Raw genomic sequence first — 24,087 nt, 5'->3', positions numbered from 1 at the left:
CAGTTATCCAGCAGCACCACTGATGGGTCAGTGTGAATTTGAATACCTAAGTAGCGCACTGAGTTCATTGTCCACTGCACTGTACTGGCGCAGTTGCCGCAGTCAGTGGGAATATTTGGGATTTGTCCCAATTAATACGCAAGCTGAAATGCCCGCCAAACAGCATGACCTCACAGAGAATGGGTGATAAATTATGCTCTGAATTCCGCACCTAGAGGAGTTTATCATCTGTATATGCGGATATAATCAGGTTATATTGCGGGAAACGAATCTCCCGATATGCGTGGTATTTGTGCAATGCGCAGCCCAGTGCCTCTGTCACCATGGCATACAGTAACAGCGATAAGGAAAAACTCTGCCTGGTGCCCATCGTGATATCTGTGACATCCATGACTATGCCATTAACCCGGACTTGGCCGTAGGCCTTGGACTCGTGTAGAACACTTTAATGATGTAATGAGTTGTAAAAAGACATCTCCCACCCAATTCCTAGCAACACCGCAAGCATGAAGCCCCCACTCAACAAAGTCAAATGCTTTTTCAGCGTCCAAAAATACTGCAGTAGCGCGCACTTCCAGGCCAATAAAAAAAAAAATAGCACCAAAGAGGGTTCTTAGATTATAAATTAGTGATTGACCAGTTACGAACTTGGCTTGCTCCAACACAACAATACATGGGAGTAGTGGTGCCAACCTGTTGACTAGCACCTTCACAAAACGTTTTATATCAGTATTTAATAGTGACAAAGGTCTGCAAGACAAGCAACAGAAGGCGGGTTTCCCAGAAGAGCCTCGCACATCATGGGAGGCATGCAGCCCTCCTTAACCATTTGCTTGTAAAGGGTGAAAAGGAGAGACACCAGTTTCACCTGGTTGGCCTTATAGAAGGCCACCGTTAGCCTATCAGTGCCCGGCGCCTTCTCACTCGCATACCTTTAAGTGCTGGCGTAAGCTCCACGGGCGGTGTGGGGCCATGAGATACTCTCTGTGCTCCCATCAGTCACTTCATCGCAAAGTGAGGTAGATAGTGTGCTGTGGCTTCTTTGTCATGAGGGAAGACGCAACGCATATAAATCTGCATAATAATGGCAGAACCATTCCGTCACCTGTTCTGACGTGAGTAAGCGCATACCAACTCGTCTTGGACCACTAAAATCATGTCATCCTCTGCCCGAGGTCTCAGGAGCACTGCCAATGTTGCACTGGGATGCGCGCCATAAACCCTCACAGTCACATATTTCCCTAGGTGAGTGATTTTGCTATGCGCCACTTCATAAAACTCCTTTAACTTGACCTTAATTTCACCCAGCACCCTCTGCTCTGCTGTCTCTCTGTGCACCTGTTCTGAGCCAGCTATGTTGGACTCCAGCCTGCCTGCCGTGATCTGAGTATGCCGGCCTGTTTGGAATTCGTGACCTCTCCCCCCCGGATATAAACTTTGAAAGTCTCCCAGACAGTCTAGAATTTCTAAACCGAGCCTACGTTATTCTTGAAGGAGTCGTCTATCACCTGCGCCAGATCCTCCTTCAGGAACACTGCATCCAGGAGAGAGCAGGGTGGAACTCTCCAAGCGAAGTCAGGGGGTGTGGGGCTGTCCATCGTCAGTTCCATCAGCACCAATGAGTGATCCAAGCACATGCGCGATAAACACTGGCACCTCCGTACATGTGGCACCTAACTACGAGACATAACCAATAATCTATGTGCGTGTGAATGTCATGCACTGTGGAGTAATGTGCGTATCCCACTGCTGTGGGGGACCTGTGTCAACAGACGTCTAGCCGTCCACAATGCTTAGTGATTAAAGAGTGTAAGCCACAGCTAAGGGCCGCCTCGCCTGGCCCCTGGACCAATCCATTTCAGTGCATGGAACACAATTAAAATCTCTGCCCCATATTTGTGGCATGTCTCCGTCCTGAGCAAGCTGGGCTCGTAGATTATGATAAAACTGCGGGTCATCATCATAATTAATGCCGTTCACCTCCACAAGCAAAGCAGCCAAATCTTTAAAGCAGCGTGCCACCAAATACCCGTGGCCTGGGTCAGCACACACGTCTCACAATTTAATACCAGATCTCTTTTGTCCCTAGTTCATCACCCCCGCCTGTGTATTAAAGCCTGCCGTATAGTAATCCCCTCTCACATGACACATGTAGGCAAGATTTGTTTCCTGCAATATAGCTACATCAATACCATGCGATCACTGGTTGAGTGCAACCCAGCCTATTTCAGGATCAGTGCGGTTGAAATGGAGCTACCTCTGGTGTGCACACCTTGAGCTTTCTATTGTGGATATGATTTGATGTAGCTATTGAGCATCAGATGTCAACCCCAGAACGTCCTTACATCATGACATATTATCATACATTCTCTAGTCATAAACAGACCTAACCCATTGTACCCCTGTAGGCATACGGGAGCCTTATCCGGCTTGAGTGGCAGTGTCGGCAGTGATCTAATGGGAAAAACAAAAATAAAGCAGGAAATCAAGTCTACATCTGCCTTTCATTGACGGTGTTGCCTCAAAGGGCATTCTAAACATGACACTTGTGATGGGTGGTTTCTATATCTAGAACCAATAACTTGCTATGATGTGGGTGATCACAGAGCCTCCTCCTTTGGTTAATGGATCTTTACCTCTCCTCTGCACCGCTCCACTTCATCTTTCTAATTTAGATTGTTACATACCCCTAACTGCCTACAAAACTCATTCTTTCTTGATTAGCTGAAGGGCATACACTTGCTCTACCTGATGATTGTCTGCAGCATGTGTGACTGTAGATCATATGCTGTGCATTCCTGCCTTCTAGTGCTGGGCTCGGAAAGTGACAAGAAGGAGTATTGGGTTCGAGGTGATGTGCGCTACCTCCCCTGTAACCCACAATCTACCACAGACCCCACCTTAAATTATTTTTTCATCCGCCTTTTGGTTCGGACAAGATTCGACTGCTCTTTTATCAAGTATGCATCAATAACTGTGGCACTGGAGGGCCAGGATACTGAGGACTTGCAAGACTGCATCATCATCACAAAAATATCTTTAAACGCTTCAAGATTTAGTGGAGTTTAAACTGTACTCTGTAGTGCCTAGGGCCAGGCCGAATGAGAATGAATTGTTTGTCGAGTGAGTATGAAAAATACATTTAAACTCCACTTTTATTACAATAGTAAATTGAGGGTCGGACTGACTTATAAGTCAGTGCCTGATGGGCTTGTCTGACAGGTCTGTGTGTGGGCCATATTTTGCCTGTTTGTGGGACCGTTTATGGTCTGCTGGGCTGGTATTTACTGTTGATTTCCCTGACATTGAAACAAACATTGCCTGCAGCATGCTCAAATCCATGCAGTTTCCCATTCTTTGCAAAACACTCACTGACTTTACAAGATTAAAAGTGCTCCAATTTACAAACCTGGGTCACTTTCTTAAGTATCTAATTCACTAATGAGGCTACTTTTATTTTGGTGCATGGGCCTATATTGTGTCCCAGTCCGACCCTGAGCAAGTTCCTGTGGCCAGACCAGCATTGGGTTTGTAAACTAGGCTCTCCCAGAGACTACGACATAAGCACCTCTTCAGAATGTAGTGTATTTCATTGCAAGAACACTTGACAGCACCAATAGGACTAAAGGTGGGGGTTTTCTGTGAAGATGCAGTGCTAGAAATTTAGCAAGTCACCTTGAGGAACGCTAACTGAAGACTTTGAGGTCTTTGACCCCAATACAGATTTGGAGGACTCTCCATTACAGTTGAGGTCCATGAGGAGTGGAATGCAATGTCTGTGTTGCCCAATGACTCTGACTCAGGAGATAAAATATGTCTTGCAGCCCAGTGAAATCTGAATCCAGGACAAAGACCATAGCTAGGATTCAATGTTCAGACATTAAGGACTGGTCCCGCCTCTCTTGGCCCTCATACGGACAGACTCCAATCATATACTGTCAGATTTGTCTGTCCTCAGGATCGGTTTGATGCTCAGAAGGGTCCACCCCTTGATATACCCTAGCCTTGATAGCCGTAATGGCCAAGGTCAAAGGGAGGATCAAGTGAGGGAAGGAAAGGATGGGAACGGGAGGGAGATTTGAAACGACAACAACAATAGTAAATAACGTCTCGTGTTCTCTACCTAACATAACCAGTATAGAGCAGATGAAACCCATACATATTCCAAATACCTGTAACAAATAAAAAGGACATGTTTGATTTGAGAACCTTCTATCTAGTATGTGCTGAGCGGTATTGGTACCAGTTGCTCCATTAAGGCTGTAGTGAGGGAAACAGAGAAAACCAATCATTGTACCCATGACACAAGTACACAAAAGCAACCGCCTCTTTACTATGCACAAAGAGGTATGTATCCTGAACCTACCCTTTCTTAGACGCCTCTATAATTCACAGGGATAGAGCGTAGTCCCATACCACTCAGTGTACCCCTGTTAAATAGAGCCAGAAAAGACAAGTAGAAAATAAAGTCTTACTTCAGCAACACGTACTGATATTCATATAAATGTGTCAGGTTTATCAAACAGTTCTTGGATTCAGCCAAGGGAAGATTACGTCACCAACATTTCCAAGTTCAGATAAACATAAAGAGAATACTTAATCGGTAGCGCTTGGAGCAAAAGGAAGAATCATTGAGCCAAGCGTGTAGAGTCCTGTGCCAGAGCCTTGAATCCCTGCGTGACTATAAGGAAACCACCGCTAAGGTGCAGAATGCAGGTATTGCGCCTGCGGGGAAAGCAGGTTTGAATTAGTCAAACCACCGAGAGTCCACGCTCTGAATGAGCCAGGAGAGACTCCCAAACAGAGTACGGCGCAACAAAATCCAGTACGAGGGTACCAGCACTGAACGAAGAGCAGTTGGTGCACAGCACCCTTACCATACCGCTACGATTCCTGGAAACGCTGAAACAGCAAGGACGAAGAATTTCGGACGCTCTCGTGGGTGCCGCCACTTCCTATATGGGCGGTTCCGCGCTGCGTCATGCGTCAGGTTGCAGAGCTCCCTGGGAACCGTAGTTTGCGGCTGCGCTTCCGCATTCTTAGCGCCGCGGACAGAGATGGAATCCGGCATCATAGCGTCTGATTGAATAAGCGCGCTCGAGACCAGCGCACATGACATATACATAGGATAGTCCCATCAGTGCTCACCCTTAAAAGTAGCCTCTTCTCTGTGGCAAGGAATGCCCCTGTGTGTGCCTTGACCAAAACCTTGTCCGAAAAAGGCTATACCGCACACTTTGGTCAAGAGTGTTCAACACTTAAGGATCCTTGAGGTTGAGAAGGACAATTACAGGGCCAATGTGACACAGAAGTGCCTCCAGCACCAAAGCCGGTTTTCAATCCGAAAACACTTTAACCCAGAGCTCACAAAAGCCACACCAGGAGCCCAGTCAGCTGTTGACATCACCACAGCCAGATGCAAAACAGAGAAAGATGCACATTGACCCAGACACATGTTATATCTTTGCATATCTTCCTTGGACTTCTTAGCCACTTCATAAAAAGCATAGGCTTGCTTAAGAGGTAATTTAAGAGGAAATCAGAGCATTTCCAGCTAATACGAAATGGGAAACTGATGCCATCTCATCTTCCCACACCACCAAAGCTTTCCCCACCTCATTCTATCCATTCGGATTCAGAGAAGAAACTTCACAGCAGTTCCAATGCCCTCATATGACAAACTGAGGCTTCTAGAGCAGCAAGACGTTTTGTGGCATTATTATTACACAGTGGATGTGCAGGATGAGTTTTCTTTAGAGCCGTACCCAATAAAGACATCCTTGCCTTTTGATGCATTGATATACCATGCGGTCAAAGCAAATGAAGAAGCTCGCATAAAGCCCAGATGCATGTGAAGGAAGCTGGTTCCCTCACAGAAATGCAGTCCAAAAACAAAGAGGAGCACAGTTTTTTCCATGCAGATAATGATGCTGAAATCCCCTGAAGAAAACTTCAAAATCCCAGTCAAAATAGGGATTGCTACAGCGAGAATGGAGAAAAAATTCAAGTCTGCTCCATATGCATCTGCACCAATGTCCCACCTGACTCCCTGGTAGTACACACTGCACAAAAACAAGCACTGATGCAGGAAAGAAAGCAAGGGGATTGATGCTTATGGAAAACACACCATTAGGGGGCCGCTATGCAGTTGCACATCCCAAATTGGCCTTATTGCTAGATATGATAGTCACCAGTGGGAAGAAATTGGCTAAATAACGTGATATCTCCCATAAACATACAAAAAAAGGAAAAGAACATAATTGAGTAAGGGAATGCTGAGAAAAATGCCAATATTAGATGATCCTTGGACACTGCAGATGAAGCTTCCAGACACCAAGGTCCAACAACAAAAGCTATGGGAGTCCCCCTACATACCCACAAAAGGCTGGAGTTTGCAGTCCACAGATGCAGTCAGCTCCAAAGGCAGCGCCCACCTCCTCAAGTCAATCCTACCAGGATCAGTACACTTTTCAGGAGAAAAGCCAAATAGACAGGAACAGTACACCTGGGGAACATTTCATAGCAACGGCCAAGGCACCCCTGAGCCACAGGTAGAGGCTCCTCAGCCACCATGCACAAAGCTCATCACCAAATGTTTAGCAGATGTTGCAGCACCCTTAACGTACAGTCAAATTCATGTATTTCCATACTGGACAATTGGCTGGGAAAGGGTCAAGTCATGCGCAATGTCTCACTCCACTCAACAAGTTATACAATATCTCCACTGACTAAGGATCTCAACCAATGCCAATAAATCTCACCTGTGTCCACAGCAAACATAGGGTTTTCAATTCAGTGGCAGGGTGGCTTTGCCCAGCAACAAGAGAGTGATGACATAAGATGATGTTTACCCTTTACCAGGTGTTGCAAAATTATAACAAAACTGCTATGAATGATGATGTTATGTATTGATGTAGTCCTGAATGTACGATTAAATAACCATCCTTTTCAGAAATTCTTTCCAGACAATTTTTACAAGTGATTGGGGGTTGTGAGCATCTATGGTTAGTGGAGCCCAGTATTTAGTGCAAATTGCAGTTGATGGAGCAAGAATAACTTCTTTCTGGACTGATCATTTTTTGGTATACAGTCGCAGTTGACCTTCACCACAGATGTATCCCTCACAGGTTGGGGGGGGTCACATGATTGAGTTTACTATTCAGGAACCGTTGTCTCCACAAGAACAAATTCTCCACATCAGTGAGATGGGGGTTATGGTGGTAGAAGCTTTGCTCTTTGAACTTTCCAAACAAGACTGAAACAAGGCAGCATTGATCCCAACAAACTGCAGCACCTCCATGTATTCCATACAGAAACAAAGGGGCATGCATCCTCTACAATTATCCAAGCTGGTCCAAGGTGATTTGTCATTGGGTAATACATCATCAGATGCACAGTTTTTGGTGCAGCACCTCTCAGCGGTGAAGAGTGGACAGTTATTTTGCCTCTCTCCTCAGCCGGACACATTTGGGAGCTCACTACTTACATCATTCTCAAACGTGGACCTGTTTCCTATTAACAAAAATGTGAAACGGCAAAACTTCACCTCCAGTTACTCACACCCACAGTTCTTTGGCAGTGCCCTGTGGATGAGCTAGTCAAAGGCATTTGTTTAAGCTTTTGCAATGCTGCCTCTGATTTCTTATGATACATAAATGTAGCAGGCACCATTGACACTAATGTTAAATGCACCAACATAGGCTCCTCTTAATTTCTTCTTAATTTCTGAGATGTCCATGCATCCACATGAAAAGCTACAATTCCATCAGGATCTGCTCTATTCGCATCAATGACCTGAACTGTATCCCAATCTCAAGTCTCTCATTCGTGTAATTTGGCACCTGAGGTCTTAGAATGTGAGTGTTTACAGTTATCAGAAGAATGCATGCAAATCATAAAAGAGGCTAGAGGACCTGGTACTAATGCATGCTATGAGGCCAAATGGAAATGCTTTGTCACTTACTTTTCCAAGCAGCACATTCAGCTCTTAACGGCGAACGTCAAACACATTATCTGTTTTCAAAACATCAGAGCTGCCCGATACTTCTATATGAGTAAACTTAGCAGCAATAGCTGCACAGCTACAAAACAGAGAACATCAGCCAAGTTTTGTAATCACTGTCATTAAGAACTTCATGGAAGGTCTTAGAAAAGTGAATGCTCCTAGGCTTCCCTATTTTCCTTCTTGGAACCATAACATTGTCCCTAGTCAACCTATGGCAGCCCCGTTCAAGCCACTCCAACCATGTTCACACCAATTCCTCGCTTGGAAGGAAAATTTTCTTGTGGCTATCACATCACTTCTCTTTGTTATTCAAGGAACCCTTTATGCAAGTACACATAACAGAGTTGATCTGCTTGCCTAGCACTGTTTTTTTTCCATAAGTCGTATTGCCATTTCATATCAAGCAGTCCATACCATTAGTCTCCTTTTTCACAGAGAGACAAATGCTGTTAGAAAATAAAGCACTGCACTCATTAGATCTATGGAAGACCATAATGTACTATATCTACAGTACTTGTTCCATTAGGAAATCCAAGAACTTTTTATTCCCCTTGTGCAGCCACACCCTGGTATCCCATCTCAGAGGTAGGGCTGGCAAGGTGAATTCTTAGGTGCACTGAGCTATGTTATGCTAAAGTAAAACACCCACTGAGAAAAATACCCAGAGCACATTCCACTAACTAAAAATATAGCAATAATGACTTTTTTTGGTAGTATCCCACTAGCAGATTTTTGTAAGACTGCTACATGAACTCTGACTCACACATTTTCTAAGTATTATTGCGTGCACATTGCACGCCAGGCAAGAAGCACAAGTCAGACAGACTTTGCTTAAAACATTGTTCCACATGTATTCTGCCTCTACTCTCAAGCCACTGCATTAGTAATCAGTAATGTGGGTACTGCTATTCAGGTCTACTTGTAACATTTGGTTTAGTGCCTCTGCTGCAGTTTGGCCTGGGACTACCCACCACCCCAGAAGAGAATACAGGCATGACACATATGAACACGGTCGTGATTTATATTCATTAATGTATTTGTGTGTTTGCTCCCTAGTAGAAAGGCATTATCCCAGCTTTACATCTACACGCATACACCTAGCCTTGGAGGAAAACACAGTCTGAGTTATAGTCTGTATTCTGGTGATTTGTGTGCTTAGGGGAGGTATCTTATTTTATTTATTTACTTATTTTTTATACAGCACTTACAAGGCCCAAGAGCATCAGAGCGCTTTACACAACACAGCATATCTTCTATTGGTACTAGAAAATATGCTAACAATTTCAAAAAGGCAAATTCTCAAACTTTCTAGAAATTTGCAGTTCAGTATGATGGCAAACAGGTAAGTGATGTTGGGCCATATCCCCATAGTCAACAATAATGTAATGAAGAGTGGGTGCAAACAGAGCACTGTACAGATAATGGAGGTATCATGAATTACTTCGAAAGGCCAACTTGTAATGTTCTGAGCACAGTGCTAGATGGCAGTAGTGTGCATAGCAGCCACAGCACATCAGTCTTCAACCTGATTGTTACAGATAAGTAATGTTTTCCTTCCCTTCCTATTGCTCATTGCATGCTACTGTACCCACACTAACTCTCGGTAGTCTTTCTGTATCTCTGCTGTATTTTAAGACGGATGCATATCTGCTTACTTACAGACATATACTGGGTCCATCCTGGTGGCTGTAAATCCTTATGAGGAGCTTCCACTTTACACCATGGAGCAAATGCGACTCTACATGAACAAGCGCATTGGAGAACTCCCACCACACGTGTTTGCTATTGCAGATAACTGCTTCTTTAACATGAAGAGGAAGAACAGGGACCAGTGCTGCGTGATCAGGTGAGGAGAGCACCAAGAAGACTTGCACTGCAGATCACCATGAAAAAGACTCAGTGTCTATGATTAGAAATGTACAGCAATATGTTGACAAATGGTTCTTATTCTTCAGCAGCTTGATGACTTTTCAAAGAATTAATGCAATAAGCAACTGCACTTTACCCCACATAATATACTAGTTTGCACCTCGCCCTAAAGACGGAAAAGTGCATTGGGAGCTTAGTGAAGCCCACCAATAAATCAGGCAAGTAACACTTGGCATACCTTTGTGCTCATGAGGAAAAACATAAGGCAGTGGGAGAAATCCTAAATGGAAGCAATGATAATGGTAAATGGTACTACTAGAGATGTTCTGTGGTTGCTCGTAATGTTGGAGTGGATGGGTTGGACATGTATGAGACGGATATAGTCAGCTGTAAGAGACATGAAAGAGCATACAATCCAGTGTTTGATTTTGTTACTTAGTACAGTGGCATTGTCGCTCATATGATCAGCTTCAAGGCAAAGTTTAGACATACAAATACCCACAATCCATCCGTATAGATTCAAAAACAAATAAATATAATGAAAAGGCCATAGCCATAACCCGAAAGTAATTTAGAAAACAAAGTAAACAGCATCCCCTTATCCAGCTGATAGCAGCCTCTCAGTGGGTTTCTTACCTGAGAAATTTATCATACTCCGTTCTCAAGAGTACTGTGTTTATTGGGTAATATCTTGAAATTTTAGAAAGGCGTTGATTCTCACAGTATCTCCGGAGGATTATTTCAGAGGTTAGAATATCTTCCCTTCCAGGCCAGAAACATCTGGAAAACCAGCTGCATCAGCTATACGGCCATTGAAAACATCTGCTTCTACCTGGCCTAGACTATCCACTTTTGGTGGACAATTAAACATGCAGTGTGATGATATTACAAGACTGGAGATGAAAATATGCAAGAGTGGAAAAATATAGAAATCAGACCTTCAGCTAAATTTCTAGGATCTGGAACTACATTTCCACTACTATGACCTTGTCCTATTGAGAATGAAACTGAAGAAACATCTCTTCAAATAGCATTACCCCCCACCCCTCACACACAGTGATATCTGCTACATGCCTCATACAATTGATCTGAATCTTATTCTTGGGCTCTAGCCTACTGTGCAGCACTCACTGTTTTCCAGTAAAACTTGTGCAAAACAAAGCCCCCTGCACACATACATAGAACCCTATTATCCTCTTCAGCATGGTAAGCTTTATGCACAGGATGTGGACTTTTGGGTTCTTTGGTGTAGCCTCATGGAAAAGGAAGAATTAACTCTTGAACAATGTACATGGATCTACTGGTAGATTTACTGAACCACCAAATTAGTGGATTTTGCTATAGGTCCTTCTACTATCCTAATAGACTGAGCTTTATATTGCTGATTTACCACAGAATATTTCTGACATGCCATACTAGTATAGAGACAGGAGCACTGGTGTGCTTTATCTTACTGATCTTATAGATGTGAATAGGTTACCATGTACAAGAGGAAGATAAGTCTTGCCACTCAGTGCTTCCCCTCCAAAGAATGCACTTAAATGCATGGAAAGATTACCATAGGTGTGACTTGGTTGGTGTCATCCTGGACGATGCAATTAATTATTGATGCTGTGCTTATGTCTTCTGTGATGTTGTTTTTAATGCAGTGGAAGCCTGTCCATAAGGGTTATGTATGCGTATAGAAGAATCTTACAGATTCGTAATCGTTATAGTGCTCTGTTGGTGATGTTGGTTGTTATAGGCAGGAACCACAAAAGTTATATCTGATGGGTGTGGTTGACCTAAAGGATGTGAATGAGAGGCTGCTTCATGGGGTGTAGTAGAACTTGGTGGTTATTGTCAGTAGTCGCTGTGGAGATATCAAGTAGGATGCATGTTAATACTTGGCCTTGTTCGTGAATTTCACGTTGATTACATAATAGCCGATTTATATCCTCAATATGGGCGATAACCACCACTTTCAGAGCGTTGCCAATGCAAGGTTAACTAATATTATTACGTCAGCATTATTTTTTAACAGTGGAGTGATGATTGTAAGTTTGAGGTGATGTGGGTCTTTGCAGGTGAAAACAGAGGCCTTGATGAGAGGAGCTAAGACAGGTAGGCAGAGGTTAAAGATCTCAGCATTGCAGAATCTGTCAGCAATGATGGCTCAGATGATAACATGATCATTTACACTTCAGGTTATTTAAATGGGGTAGAGCTCCAATAACGGCTGAGGACTTATTTGCTTCAAGACCCATGCGTTTTCAAAGGGCTGACTTGGGGACTATGTGTTTGTCCAAAGAGTGGCAGTGTTTTATTTGAAGAAAGTTTGGGTTAGCCAGCTCTGAGAGTACTTGAGGCGGATCCCCTTGGTAGGTGTATACATATCTGTAACTCAGGCCTGGAAGTGATCAGATAGAAGTTGTGATGCCTTTCAGGGTATTTCTCCAATTGAATATCAACTAATGATATGTGTTTGATGTTTTGAGTGTGTCATTGGACGTGGAGCAACTCTGTTTTCAATTTAGGAAAAGATTTCATTTGGTTCGCAGAAGGTACATCTGCAGCTGTGAGGAGTCATTGAAGGATCTGGAAAGTCTTATCATTTGGATTCTATGATTTTTGATGCACTCAGAGAAAGATATGATACAATGAGATGATAAAATGGCTTATTAATACTGGAATAAACAATTCCTGTGGACTGAAACCTAATGGTGGCAACGGGTGATAATTCCCTTGTGTGTAACAATCATACTTGATCTCCAGACCAAAGGATTCATACTCAATCCACAACTTTTTCTTACAAATACCATCAACTTAAGATTGTAACATTTTAAGCCACATATATTGGAGTCCTTAAGTAAAAGAATCCAGTTTGATTTCAAGGTTGTGGACAGAGACGAACAGACACCATTTGGTGATCAATTAATATTTAAACCCTGTTCTCCACCGGTGTAATGAAGAAATGCTCCATCCAGGAGAGAGTTTTTTAATAGGATATCAGAAAATAATGTTGCATCACTGTGAAAATATTGCCAACTTGTAAGGTAGGTCCAAGTGTTCACATAATTTTTTAACAAATGTAACAGATGGAGTTCTGATGAGAATCCCATTTTGGAGCAGTTTGGGAGGAGTCTTGTCTGGGAGTCATGTGGAATTACAGAGGTGTTAGTGTACAAGTAAAAGTGAGGCATGAGAGTACCTTGGCTTTTGAGGACAGCGTAATTGACTTGCTTGATTGTGTCGCCTAAATACTGTTATATTTTTGACTCAGTTATTCAGTATTTCAGTGCATTGCAGAGTCACTAGTCAGAATGTCCTTTTTTTCTGTTTTTTCCTTTACTTGTATAGCGGTGAGTCTGGTGCTGGAAAGACGGAAAGCACCAAACTCATATTGCAGTTCATAGCATCAGTCAGTGGACAGCATTCCTGGATTGAGCAACAGATTCTGGAGGCTAACCCCATTCTAGAAGGTAAGAACAAGGGCGAGGGAGCCTGTAAGGAACACCCAGATCTCAACACAACCTTTTATTCAAACCACAGATTCAGAAATGCAAAACAAACACTTAGTCCTGTGATTTGCACATAAATATCCAGATCCTGAACCAAACCCTGATAACAAAAATAACACTGGGCAGAAGTTTGCGGACACAGCCCTAGGACCCATACACAGAACCTGAGGATTAACATACACATCCCTGAAATCGAATAACTGGTCAGAGACTCTCTGCACCAGAGAGCCACCCCTGCCCCTGCATCATACACCACACACTCTTCCAGAAACCTGCACAATTACCCCGGAGAAGCCCACAACCTGGTCCGGGAAGCATACACTTATTGCTCCTCCAAACCTAGGCGACCAGCTCCTAAATGGCCACTCTTGTTGCCCTTGGAGACTGATACCTGCTGCCCTCTACATACCAATGCCGTTTGCCTGTGGAGACTGGATGTGCTGCTTGACGCTCCTTGATAGCCACACCTAGGGATCTGAGTCTTCTATCCCCAGATAACCTTGCATTCTTACCCTTCGTGCCTTGGAGGTCCATGTGCAGTGCTCCAGAGACCCACGCTGTCTTCCCTTCGAGACTAGTGTCTTCTGCCTCTTAGGACATACACTCAATGCTTGCAGAGACCTTCCCTACTACCCCGGAGACTCTCACTTATTGCCCTGTAGACAGCATAATTCCCTGTGGCTCATACTTGCCGCATCCAGAGACCTGAGCCCCACACCTATGTACTTGCCCAGAAATACATGCCCTGGTGTCCCACAACCCAAATTCTGCCCCCAGACAATACATATCTCATGACTACAACCCACTATCCAGCTAAAAGACTTTCACTTCTACTCTCCCAGGAAATACCCAACACCAGCTCTACTCTGAAGAAGTACCATAGAAAGAAACCCCTTGTACCACAGGCACTGACACTCTACCCCTTGTAAAAGTGCTTCAGACACTGCCCCCAAAGAACACATCCCGCGTTTTATCACTGGAGACAGTCGCCTCCACAGTCTCCCACCAGAGATAGCCCTAACCTCTGCTTATGGGGCACTCCACCATGTGCTGCCTCGAGGGACTTCATTGTCAGACAGTAGCAGAATAGACATGTCCCTTGCTTAAATACAAATGTAGTATCAAATCTACCATAATGTTTATCGTTTGCAGTTTTTCAAATATTTGAGTGACTCACTAAAGACTGAATACATACAAGTGCACTATAAAAGAAGACTGTATACTAATTTCAATAACAGGTATATGTACAGATGCATAGACTCACTATGAGAGGAGCTCCAAATCACCTCACTCAAAGACTATCAAGATGTGATTTTACAGAATACAATGTGAAACAGGCCCCTTCAGTCTTCAGAGAGAGCTCAAGGCCACCAGACACAAGCAACAATTTTGGCCGACACTGCTTCTTCACAGACATTCAGCTCACTACGATCCTTTCCACCCTTCTGTTTATGGACAGAATCTGCTCAACCCCTGTCCCACACTCATGCATCCGTCAGGCAAGCTGAGATCACTGCAGGTACTACCTCTCTAAAACTACCAAACATTGAAACACTGCAAAGAAGATCCAGAACACTGTGAGCCCCACATTGCTCTGGGTGAGGGAGTGAAGAGAGCAAGCCAGATCCACTCTAGGGTGTTTTGGGAGATTCTGTCCTGGGAAATTCTGAAACACGGACCAAAAAGGAGGTCTTTCAGTCACACTTTTCCAAATTGAATGGGTTAAAAAGACAACGAACCAAAAAACAGATCTGAAGAGGAGCTCATGAATTACCCTATTGCACAATTCCACATAATACTCACTAGCAATATTTCTGAAAATCATATATGTACATACAACATAAATGTGTTTATCATGAGTCATTGAATGCACATCAGCAAATGTTTGTTCAAGAGAATATGGTGTACCTCCTCTAAAAATATCTACTGCAAGTCCTCCCCCAGGTGAAATAATCTTAAATTAAGACAGTGTTCCAGTAGATAGTGATCACCACAGTTCCTTTGTGAGCTATTAGTCTGTGCTAGAAAAAACAAGCCGATCAAAATTGATGGTATTATATGTTCGGGTGCAGACATCATATGCCAAGCTTTTTCCAGAATGTATCGGACTGTTGCTCAAATACTTAAGGATTTTGGTTATTATATTAAGGTACTGTCCAAATCCTCCACATTGGTACTAAAACAATGATGTTCAATGTGCAAGCCTGCCAGAGGTTCTGCTGCCACATGCCAAAGTACTTCTCAAATATGCCAGTCTGGCTTATAGATGGCTGCAAATACCCCTGGATTATGCCATGTTTTGTAATATTTCAATAAGGTTGAACTATCTGGCCTGGGAATATGAGATATGGGTAAATCAGTGACATGCTTAGAGTACATGATGGTCCTCTGGCTGTCTTGTCATGGTGAATGCTCATTACTATTCATGCATGACTAATCTTCCATTCTCTCATGCTGCAAGAGTAGAGCAGCCAAGCTTAATGGGAGCTCCTAGAAACAGACATTGGGAGGCCCTTCGAGTGCTGAAGGTTGACGGAAGCATGCGAGTGTTAACAGACGGCAGACCCACAGCACCTTAAAGGATACATAGGGATTCCAGGTGCCACATTGTCATGCATCCCTTGCCCAAGGTGAAGTAGGCAGGTGAAGAGATGGGGTTTATCATAGGGCATTCCAGTGGCTGTGGGTTCAGCAGATGGTGGCACATGAGGGATTCAAGTAACAGTGTGGTCCTGCAGGACATAACTTCAGCAGTGTCTCCAGGTGCAGCTCAGGTGTGTGAAATAGGGTTGACCGAAGAAAACCCCTAGCTTTCTAGAACCTCTTGTCGAGTTGCATAAACCTAGCAGCACCAGGGATGGATAGAAAATAGGAAGAAGGAAGCCGAAACAACAATGAATACTTCTGGTACACTTCCAAGATGTTAGCATCTTTAGGGTAAATGGTCACTACGCTATTGTCCCTTCAGCAGTTGTACTAATGTGGAAGAACAGTATTACAGAGCCCATCTGGACTAATCAGCCAACTAGAAGGATGGCAACAGCGTTATGTCTGCACCCGATGATAGTTCCTGCCAATGTATAGAGATGTCCGTGCAGCAACAGGACATCACTGAATTTTGTCAGTGGAGTAAGTGCAAGTGGAGCTGATGTAAAGTCCTCTACCACCCTGTCTGTCTTTACTGCATCCATCAAACCCTAAATCGGGTCCTCGGTCCAGGATAGCACAGTGAGCAAAAAGCTATGATTTGGAATGCTACCCCTTGTGATTGCCAGTGGTTTGACAATTTGCGAGCATTTGTCCCATCACCATTTGGGAGATTTATTGCCATTAGTGTGCCTGGAACTCCGAGGCTGGCACAGCTTTCTAAGCCTACTACTGGCAATGTTTGTGAATTCTAAAAAGTAGTGCATTTGCACCCATTCAAGTAATACTTATATGGGCACAGATTTACTACCTTTTTGGTAAACTGGTCACTATATAATGTTAAGTCCCTGATTCAAAAAATGAACAAGTTAAAATCTCTTAGTGAAGTCAGAACCATGAGAGAAAAACAACTCAGACAAAGCAGACCCTACTCAGGGTCTCTAGACCCAACTGCCAAGCCAAAAGTTATTTGGGCTGCGCCTCATCTCAAACACCCCCTCTGAAGCTACGCCCCTTATTATTAGCACCTCACAGGACAGTCAGTGGGGTGGCTGAGTAAGGATGTGGAAGAGACTTTGGTGGTGCAAGAAAATAAATTGCTATCCAAATTAGTTTGTCAGGCCACTGTTGGCTCAACTGCTACAGATATCATGGGATTTTTGAGATAAACGTGTTGGACTCAATTACCATACATCCAGGGGACAATGACCAAGTGCAGTTGGCCAGTTTAAAATGAATCTGAAATAGCAGAGGGATTTGAGGACAGGAGGAAGGAGCCATGAGGTGCGCTCAGTGCTGCTGAGAAGAGTCGGGAAGGGGTAAAATAGCTGGTAGTGATTAATCATGCAAGGCAGTAAGTAAATGGAGTAGGTACTAGTTTCAGCAAAGTACAGGGGATTAGCTGACTGCTGCAGGGGGGCATTGTGTAGAAGCTGCCCCTTTGTTTAGTCAGGAGAGGGTGCATTGAATGTACTGTGGAGGAGTAGTTCTCTTGGAAGAAATCCGTGCTTGAGCGGGACACTAAGACCACCTCATGGGAGGGTTTATCTGGTGACAGAGGAAATAAGTGAGAAAAATACAGTGAAGGAGCAGTTGAGTCTGGCAGCCATTGGCCTGTAACGAGCAGGCTGTCTGAGAAACTGGTACATCAAAACATGTTTATACTGTGATGCAGAAAGGAAAGGGTCTGGTGCTAGGGTTGCCACCTGTCCAAGAGAAGAATGCCAGCCATTTGTTGTTGTTTTAAGAGTCTGCAAAGGCCCAGACGTGATACTAAACAGGAATTTAAACAAAATTGCACGTGTTCTCCTGTAACATCACTTTTCTGTCATGTGTGTTGTATAACTTTATTTCGGTCATGCGACCATAAAAGTGCATAGCAAAAGATGCACATGATACAGAAAAATATAGCAGCCATAATAAATACACAATCCTAGATTTAGTAAGATAACCAGTTGATCATATACATTGGTCTCAGTTGGGTAAATGAACTCAAAACGACTTGGACCTCCAGGTGCCACGACCACATAATCTGTGTATATCATAATTATAAAATTCATGACTATATCAACATCATTCAAATTTCAATTGATTCAAACCATGCACAATAAATAAATAACAATGATTAAAAATAGCCCGAATTGTACATCCTAGACAAGACGATAAAACTCCCATAAATAAAAACCATGTCAGTAACATACTGTCAAAACCATAAAGTGCTGAGTTCCTCAAAAGGTCAAACAATCCTGGATAAAAAAATCCTGCAATAACATTCACTTTAGCCTAACCATAATTACAACTCAGTTGGAACAGGAACCTCTGGAATAACATGGGACATAAACTTCTGTCACCTGAACCAGACGTTTTTCAAGAACCTGCTTACAGCAAAAACAATGGGTGTTTTAGGATCAGATTTTAATATCCTCATGCAACCAGATAGCGTCTGGTTCCCAAATTACGACACACAGGACGAATCCACTTTCTGCAGAGGAATGGGTATTCAGTACAGAAAAATAAGATATGTTCAACAGTTTCCAGGGCATAACCACAGGCTGGACTTCCAGTTAAGTTTGAGTCGGAGGCTCATGTGTTAAACAACCTTAGAGGTAAAAACAACAAGTCTAAATCTCACGTAGAGACTTTTTGACACAGGTGGTGTAATCAGATCATAAAAGGGCTCGAATTTAGGAAAAGACTTAAAGCTTGAAAAAACTCAGTGGTTAGACGCCCCACAGTTCTGCTCGTGACATACCGTTCCTCCACAAAAACCCAGTACTTAGTTTTCTCAATAGCTATATCTTTTTTTGCAATACACTCCGGGCAATCCCAAAGGTGGATCAGCCCCAGTAATCTACACCAAGATTTAACATGGAGTAGCCATGAAATCCGTTTGGCGCCACTTAGATTCAGAACTTCTTTCAGAGATTCACAGTATTCCCCCAAGTCTGTGGTGGTCCACAAATGCAACCAGTAAATCAGTGGTTTTATTGCGGCCAGATCTCCGATTCTCTTCAACCCTAGGTCAAAAAACAACGAAGTCAGCGGAATTCTGGTTGGGACGGAGACAAGAGATCTGGTAAATATATTCTCACACACCACTAGTATGTGCATGTCAGCATGACCCCAAAGCTCTGTACCATAAAGTGCTGCATTTTGAGCTTTCATCCGATAGACCTCTAAAGCAGGGGCAATCGACCGGGAAAGCACCTGTTTATAAAATTAGAATATAGATTTGGATTTATGACATAATGTTAGGTAACATTTCTCAAGTTAGAGATCCCAACCCAGGGTATCGATTAGCCTTACTCCAAGATAGTCAAACTTGGTCACGCAGTCAAGGGGTTTTCCTGCTATCTTCACCTGTCTCGTTTTACCCTTGATCTTAACCTTGAACTTGGTTTTCTCCACATTTAAATCCAGGCCCCTTGTTTTGCAGAATATGAAAAATGTGTCAATTCGCTTCTGAAGGCCCATTAGGGTCATGGAAATAAGTAACAAATCGTCAGTGAACTGTTTAAGAGTGAGGAATTATTTTTACATTCACGTAGTTCGTTAACTACCTCATTCATATAAAGGGAGAACAATGTAGGTGCGAGTAAAATTATGATGAGGTGTGAGGACACAACCTTGGTGTACCCCGCGCCGAATAGGGATCTTGGTAGTCAGTTCACCAGATCTCCCCCACCTAAGCTCCGCATAATTACCCTTGTTCAGCCTCACAAGCAGATTTACCAGGTTTGCCGGGGCTACCATCCCCAATAGAACTTGCCATAGCATTTCTCGGGGCACGAGATCAAATGCAGCTTGGAGATCAACAAAAGCGATGTACAATTTGTGCTTATTTAATACTACATATTTCCAGGTGAGGAAAGTAAACCTGAACACCTGGTCACGTGCTGATTTTGGTACGAAATCCGGCTTGGTAAGGTGATAAGATCTCGTTATCCTCTATCCATGTTAGCAATTTGTCCAAAACCTGTCTGGAAAAGATTTTATGCAGGTTATCTAATAGACTAATTGGTCTATAATTCGATGGAACAGAGGCATCTCCTTTCTTGTGTATAGTTAATATTTCAGCCCCTCTTCAGGTTTCAGGTATTTCTCCCCCATCTGCAACAGCGTTAGATATAAGATTTATAAAGGGGGCCCAAACTAGCTGCTCTTACTTATACAAGTCGCCAGGTATCTTATCAGGCCCTGGAACTTTCGCAGTTTTCAATCTACCACTGCCTTCACCGAATGTTGCCTCGTTAGGTTCACAGTTGATCATACTATCTATGCCAACCGCAGGGAGAGTAGCTTCTCGCTTATCATAGAGCATGGTAAAATGGTCAACCCACTTCTCGGGTTGGATGAAATAATCAAGTGTAGTGACACCGTCCAAGCTTCCATGTGCTATATTATACCAAAATAAATGGTTGTCATTACACCTGGCAGTGGCAGTAGATCCTGCCAGCTCCTGTCAAACCAGTCACACTTGGCCTTTGCTAGAGCTGTTTTATACTTGTTACATGCTTGAGCCACAGCTGGGCGATCAACCTCCTTAATAACCAATCTTAAAATAAATGTTGCCTGTTTACACTCATGGTTGTACCAGGGGCATTTGTTCCCCTCAATGGGTTTCTTATCATAGGGTTGTGATAAGAATACCGCGCACTTGAACCACCGCGTGTGTATATCTGCAAATGTTATTATACTCTGACATACACATTCTGGCCGATTATACAGCCTTTGGCAATAAGCAACTTTAGAAATGACCACGTCCAACCTATTATTGTCTAAAAGAAGGCTTGCACATATTCAGAAGGCCCCTAGAACGTGCGCAGTAACCGCTGCGTGTTCCCCCATCTCTTCCCGAATACTTTGTTCATCAGTGGTGAATAACTATTGTTTTTAGCATCCTCTTAGACAATCCTTGATCACAATAGATCCAGTTTCATGTACAAAAACATGATATCTTGTCGTTATGGTCTTTTTACTGTTTTCTCTTTTCAGTTATAGGTACTATAGACTCATAACACCAGAGAAGAAGGGTAAGTGCAATGACTTACATTCGCGCGCCATCAACTTGGTAGTGTGCAAGACACCGGTCCTGAAGAAGGCCCCCCGACCCTCTTGGGCACCGAAGGGGCTGAAACATGTTGACCACTCACCCTTTTTAGGTCTCGCTGGCTATCGCGTAAGCGATCGCTCAGCGAGACTCTAGTAAGGGGCTCCCAAAAGTGCTCCCAAAAGTGGATTGCATGGCGAGCACGCGCACAATCACGTGCATCGTGCCGCCATGCAATCCGTTTGGCAATCTAACTTCAAAGGGTCCGCTCCCCCGCCTGGAATGCGCTCCCCCGCCCCCGCCAAGCGCGCGCGCCACGCTCCGCCGGGCTTGTCTTGTTTTTTTTGTTGCATATTTATATAGAGCCAACTCGACCCGAAGGTATTGGAGCGCTTTACATAGCACCATATTTACATTACACATTCAGGAGGCGGCAGCGCAGCCGACGGACCACATCCTCTCCCATTCTCCCATTCTCTCCCTCCTGCCACGTATTCCATTACATGCATTGCCCTCTTCTTCCTCTCATTCCACTTTCTGTTTGTTTGTACCATTCGCTCTCCCCTGCCTCGTTCTCTAGCCTCTCTATCTCTCGCAGCTTTTTTTTCATATTTCCCTCCATTTCTTTCTCTCTCAATCTTTCTGTCTCCATCTCTCTGTTTCTCCCAACCACTGTCTATTAATTCTACTTCTTTTTTTCTTTTACTCATTCTTTCCATTTCCTCCCCAGCTGTCTGTCTGCACATATTTCTTCTTCTGTGTATATTGTTCTTTTTTCTATGTGCTGTCTCTGTCTCGCTGTCCACCTCTCTCTCTCCGCCTTATTTAGCCCCCTCTTCTCCATTGTGTGTTTCCGCTTTCCTCGCACCCCCTGCTCTACCGGCCCCCCTCCCTCCATCTGTACAAGGGGGTAGGGGATCAGATAAGCCCCTACAGACACTAAGGATGCGATAGGTCACCAGGGTCAAAGGGGAGCCAGCCTTTCCAGGGAAGAGAACAAGCGACTAAAATACAGATTCCAGGTTGCCTTCGAGATAGATAGCGCCTTGTTGCATGTTGCATCCTCACCAGGATATTTTCGATATCAGAAAGTATCGGAGCATCAGCAAGGCCCTGCAAGCCTCTTCGCCACTCAATATCACTTTCATATTTAGCCCCAAAGACAACATATAACTTAGTAACGAACAATGTTTAACTCTGCAAAACAACGTTGGCATAGATGTAAACACAACAGCACAACATCTTGCAAACTCTTGAAAAGATAACTTTTTAGTACTTATATATAGTGTGAATTTCACCCGGTATCTGGTATCAGAGCGCTTTACATAGCACCAGTTGCGTTACATGAGGACACATTCATTTTTGTTAGGCACAGAGAGATTAAGTGATTTGCCCAAAATCACAGGATGTTCAGCGTCATTGCCGAGACTCGAACTCGGTTCCCCGATTCGAGGTCGACCGCCCTAGCCGTTAGGCCAACTCCTCTCCTGTTTTAGAAAGATAAAGCAAGAGTGATACGCTACAATAAAAAACTACTTTGGAAAATGAGGATATATGGTTGGACTAATTCACCTAGAAGCAATATCTGCTTACAGACGAGCTGATCCGGGTTTTAGACTCACCAGGATGTCTTCTGTTAGGGATGAGGGGGTAAATCCATCAGCATCTTTTAGCCCAAAAACACTCCTAGATGTGGCTTGAGTTAGTTGTAAAATACGAAATCTACTTAAAACTCAGAGAAAGCTTAAAGAGTTTGCCTTCATCTTACCACACCTGTCACCCTGGGACCAAATTGTTGCTCTTTTAAAAATACAGAATATTTCTTATATGATGGCTGTCTGAGAAAAAATCCAAAACTGTATTTTGTTTCTCATAGAATGGCAAAACACACTGTGCAATGAAGTGAGTGTTTTTTTTCTAGAAATGTCATCAACGAAAGTACAATTGCAGGCTAAAAGAGAAAATAACTGTTCACTCTTATGATTGCTTTTTTATATCTGGCCTAAAGATAGCTTTAGCTGTCTTGCTGGTCTTTGCTTTTCCCAAACAATAATGATGCTCCCTCCACACAGTACAAGATATTGGGTCGTCCAGCTCCAGCCATTGGATACCTTCAATTTGAGAGACTGCATTTAGCTTTTCACAACACAGCCGCTGAAAAAGAAATCCCCCTTTGCTAAACAACTGCAGGGACTTGTATTCCCCAGTGGCTACTAGTATCTATGTATAGTAGGGTGTCATCACTTTAATAAAATATTTGTTTCTTAAATTGAAGCCTATGATATCGACTCACTATCTTAAACCAGCGTTGGCATATTTATACTGGATGGAAAACAAGTATAAATTAAGATTTTAAAAAACAAAAACACGTATTGAGCCATGACATGCAGTCTTTTAATTTTGAGACATCATCAAACTTATCACCGATCCTTTCTGCCGAACTTGAGTAAGTCTCTTCGCGCCCAACTTGCTCTTCTTTCTGTGGTTTTTATTTGCAATTTTTTTTTTTTGCATAGGCGAGGAGATGTGAGCCGCTTGTCGAGCCTGGGGTTCTGCATTCTTTGTAGTTTTGCCGTGAACGGCATATGGGCATTCTCTTTGTGGCGAGGCGCATGCCTTTGGTTTCAGCTTTACATAGTACCAGAGTGTTTGCGATTTTGTCTGTGTCGCTCTTCGGCAGTGTATACGTTTGTTTCCATCTGCGTTCATTTTTGAGTGGCACATCCCTCCGCTTCAAATTACGGACTGCAGCAGAACCGCGCACGCTAAAATATATGGCTCTGATAAACCACACTGTATTCAGCTAGGCTTGGGTTGGTTGCATATCACACAAACCACATGTCTTTGTCTCTGCAGACAGCATACGTTATATCCCGGGCGTCCTGCAGCGTCATTTGGTGGAGGCAGAATGTTTAAAATGTGTGCAGTAAACGTCACATTTTGTGACCCGCATTTGCAATGCAATAGGTCTCGCAATTGCGAGATTTAGAGCTATTGGCATTGTAAATGACAAGGCC

At 43.4% G+C, this 24,087-nt stretch overlaps 1 protein-coding gene across 2 annotated transcripts in view; it reads left to right on the top strand.

Moving 5' to 3' along the window:
• LOC146785536 (unconventional myosin-VIIb-like) overlaps positions 1 to 24,087 on the top strand; it is a 961,158-nt gene that overhangs the window by 214,192 nt on the left and 722,879 nt on the right. For both annotated transcript variants that reach the window (XM_085634664.1, XM_085634663.1), the window contains exons 5-6: positions 9,667 to 9,851; positions 13,214 to 13,335. In XM_085634664.1, the coding sequence (XP_085490790.1) occupies positions 9,667 to 9,851; positions 13,214 to 13,335 (307 nt within the window). The remainder of the gene's footprint in view (positions 1 to 9,666; positions 9,852 to 13,213; positions 13,336 to 24,087) is intronic.

This window comes from Triturus cristatus, chromosome 11, assembly GCF_964204655.1.
Source record: "Triturus cristatus chromosome 11, aTriCri1.1, whole genome shotgun sequence".
In the NCBI taxonomy this organism is placed as follows: domain Eukaryota; kingdom Metazoa; phylum Chordata; class Amphibia; order Caudata; family Salamandridae; genus Triturus; species Triturus cristatus.
This window is presented reverse-complemented; position numbering and strand designations above follow the sequence as displayed.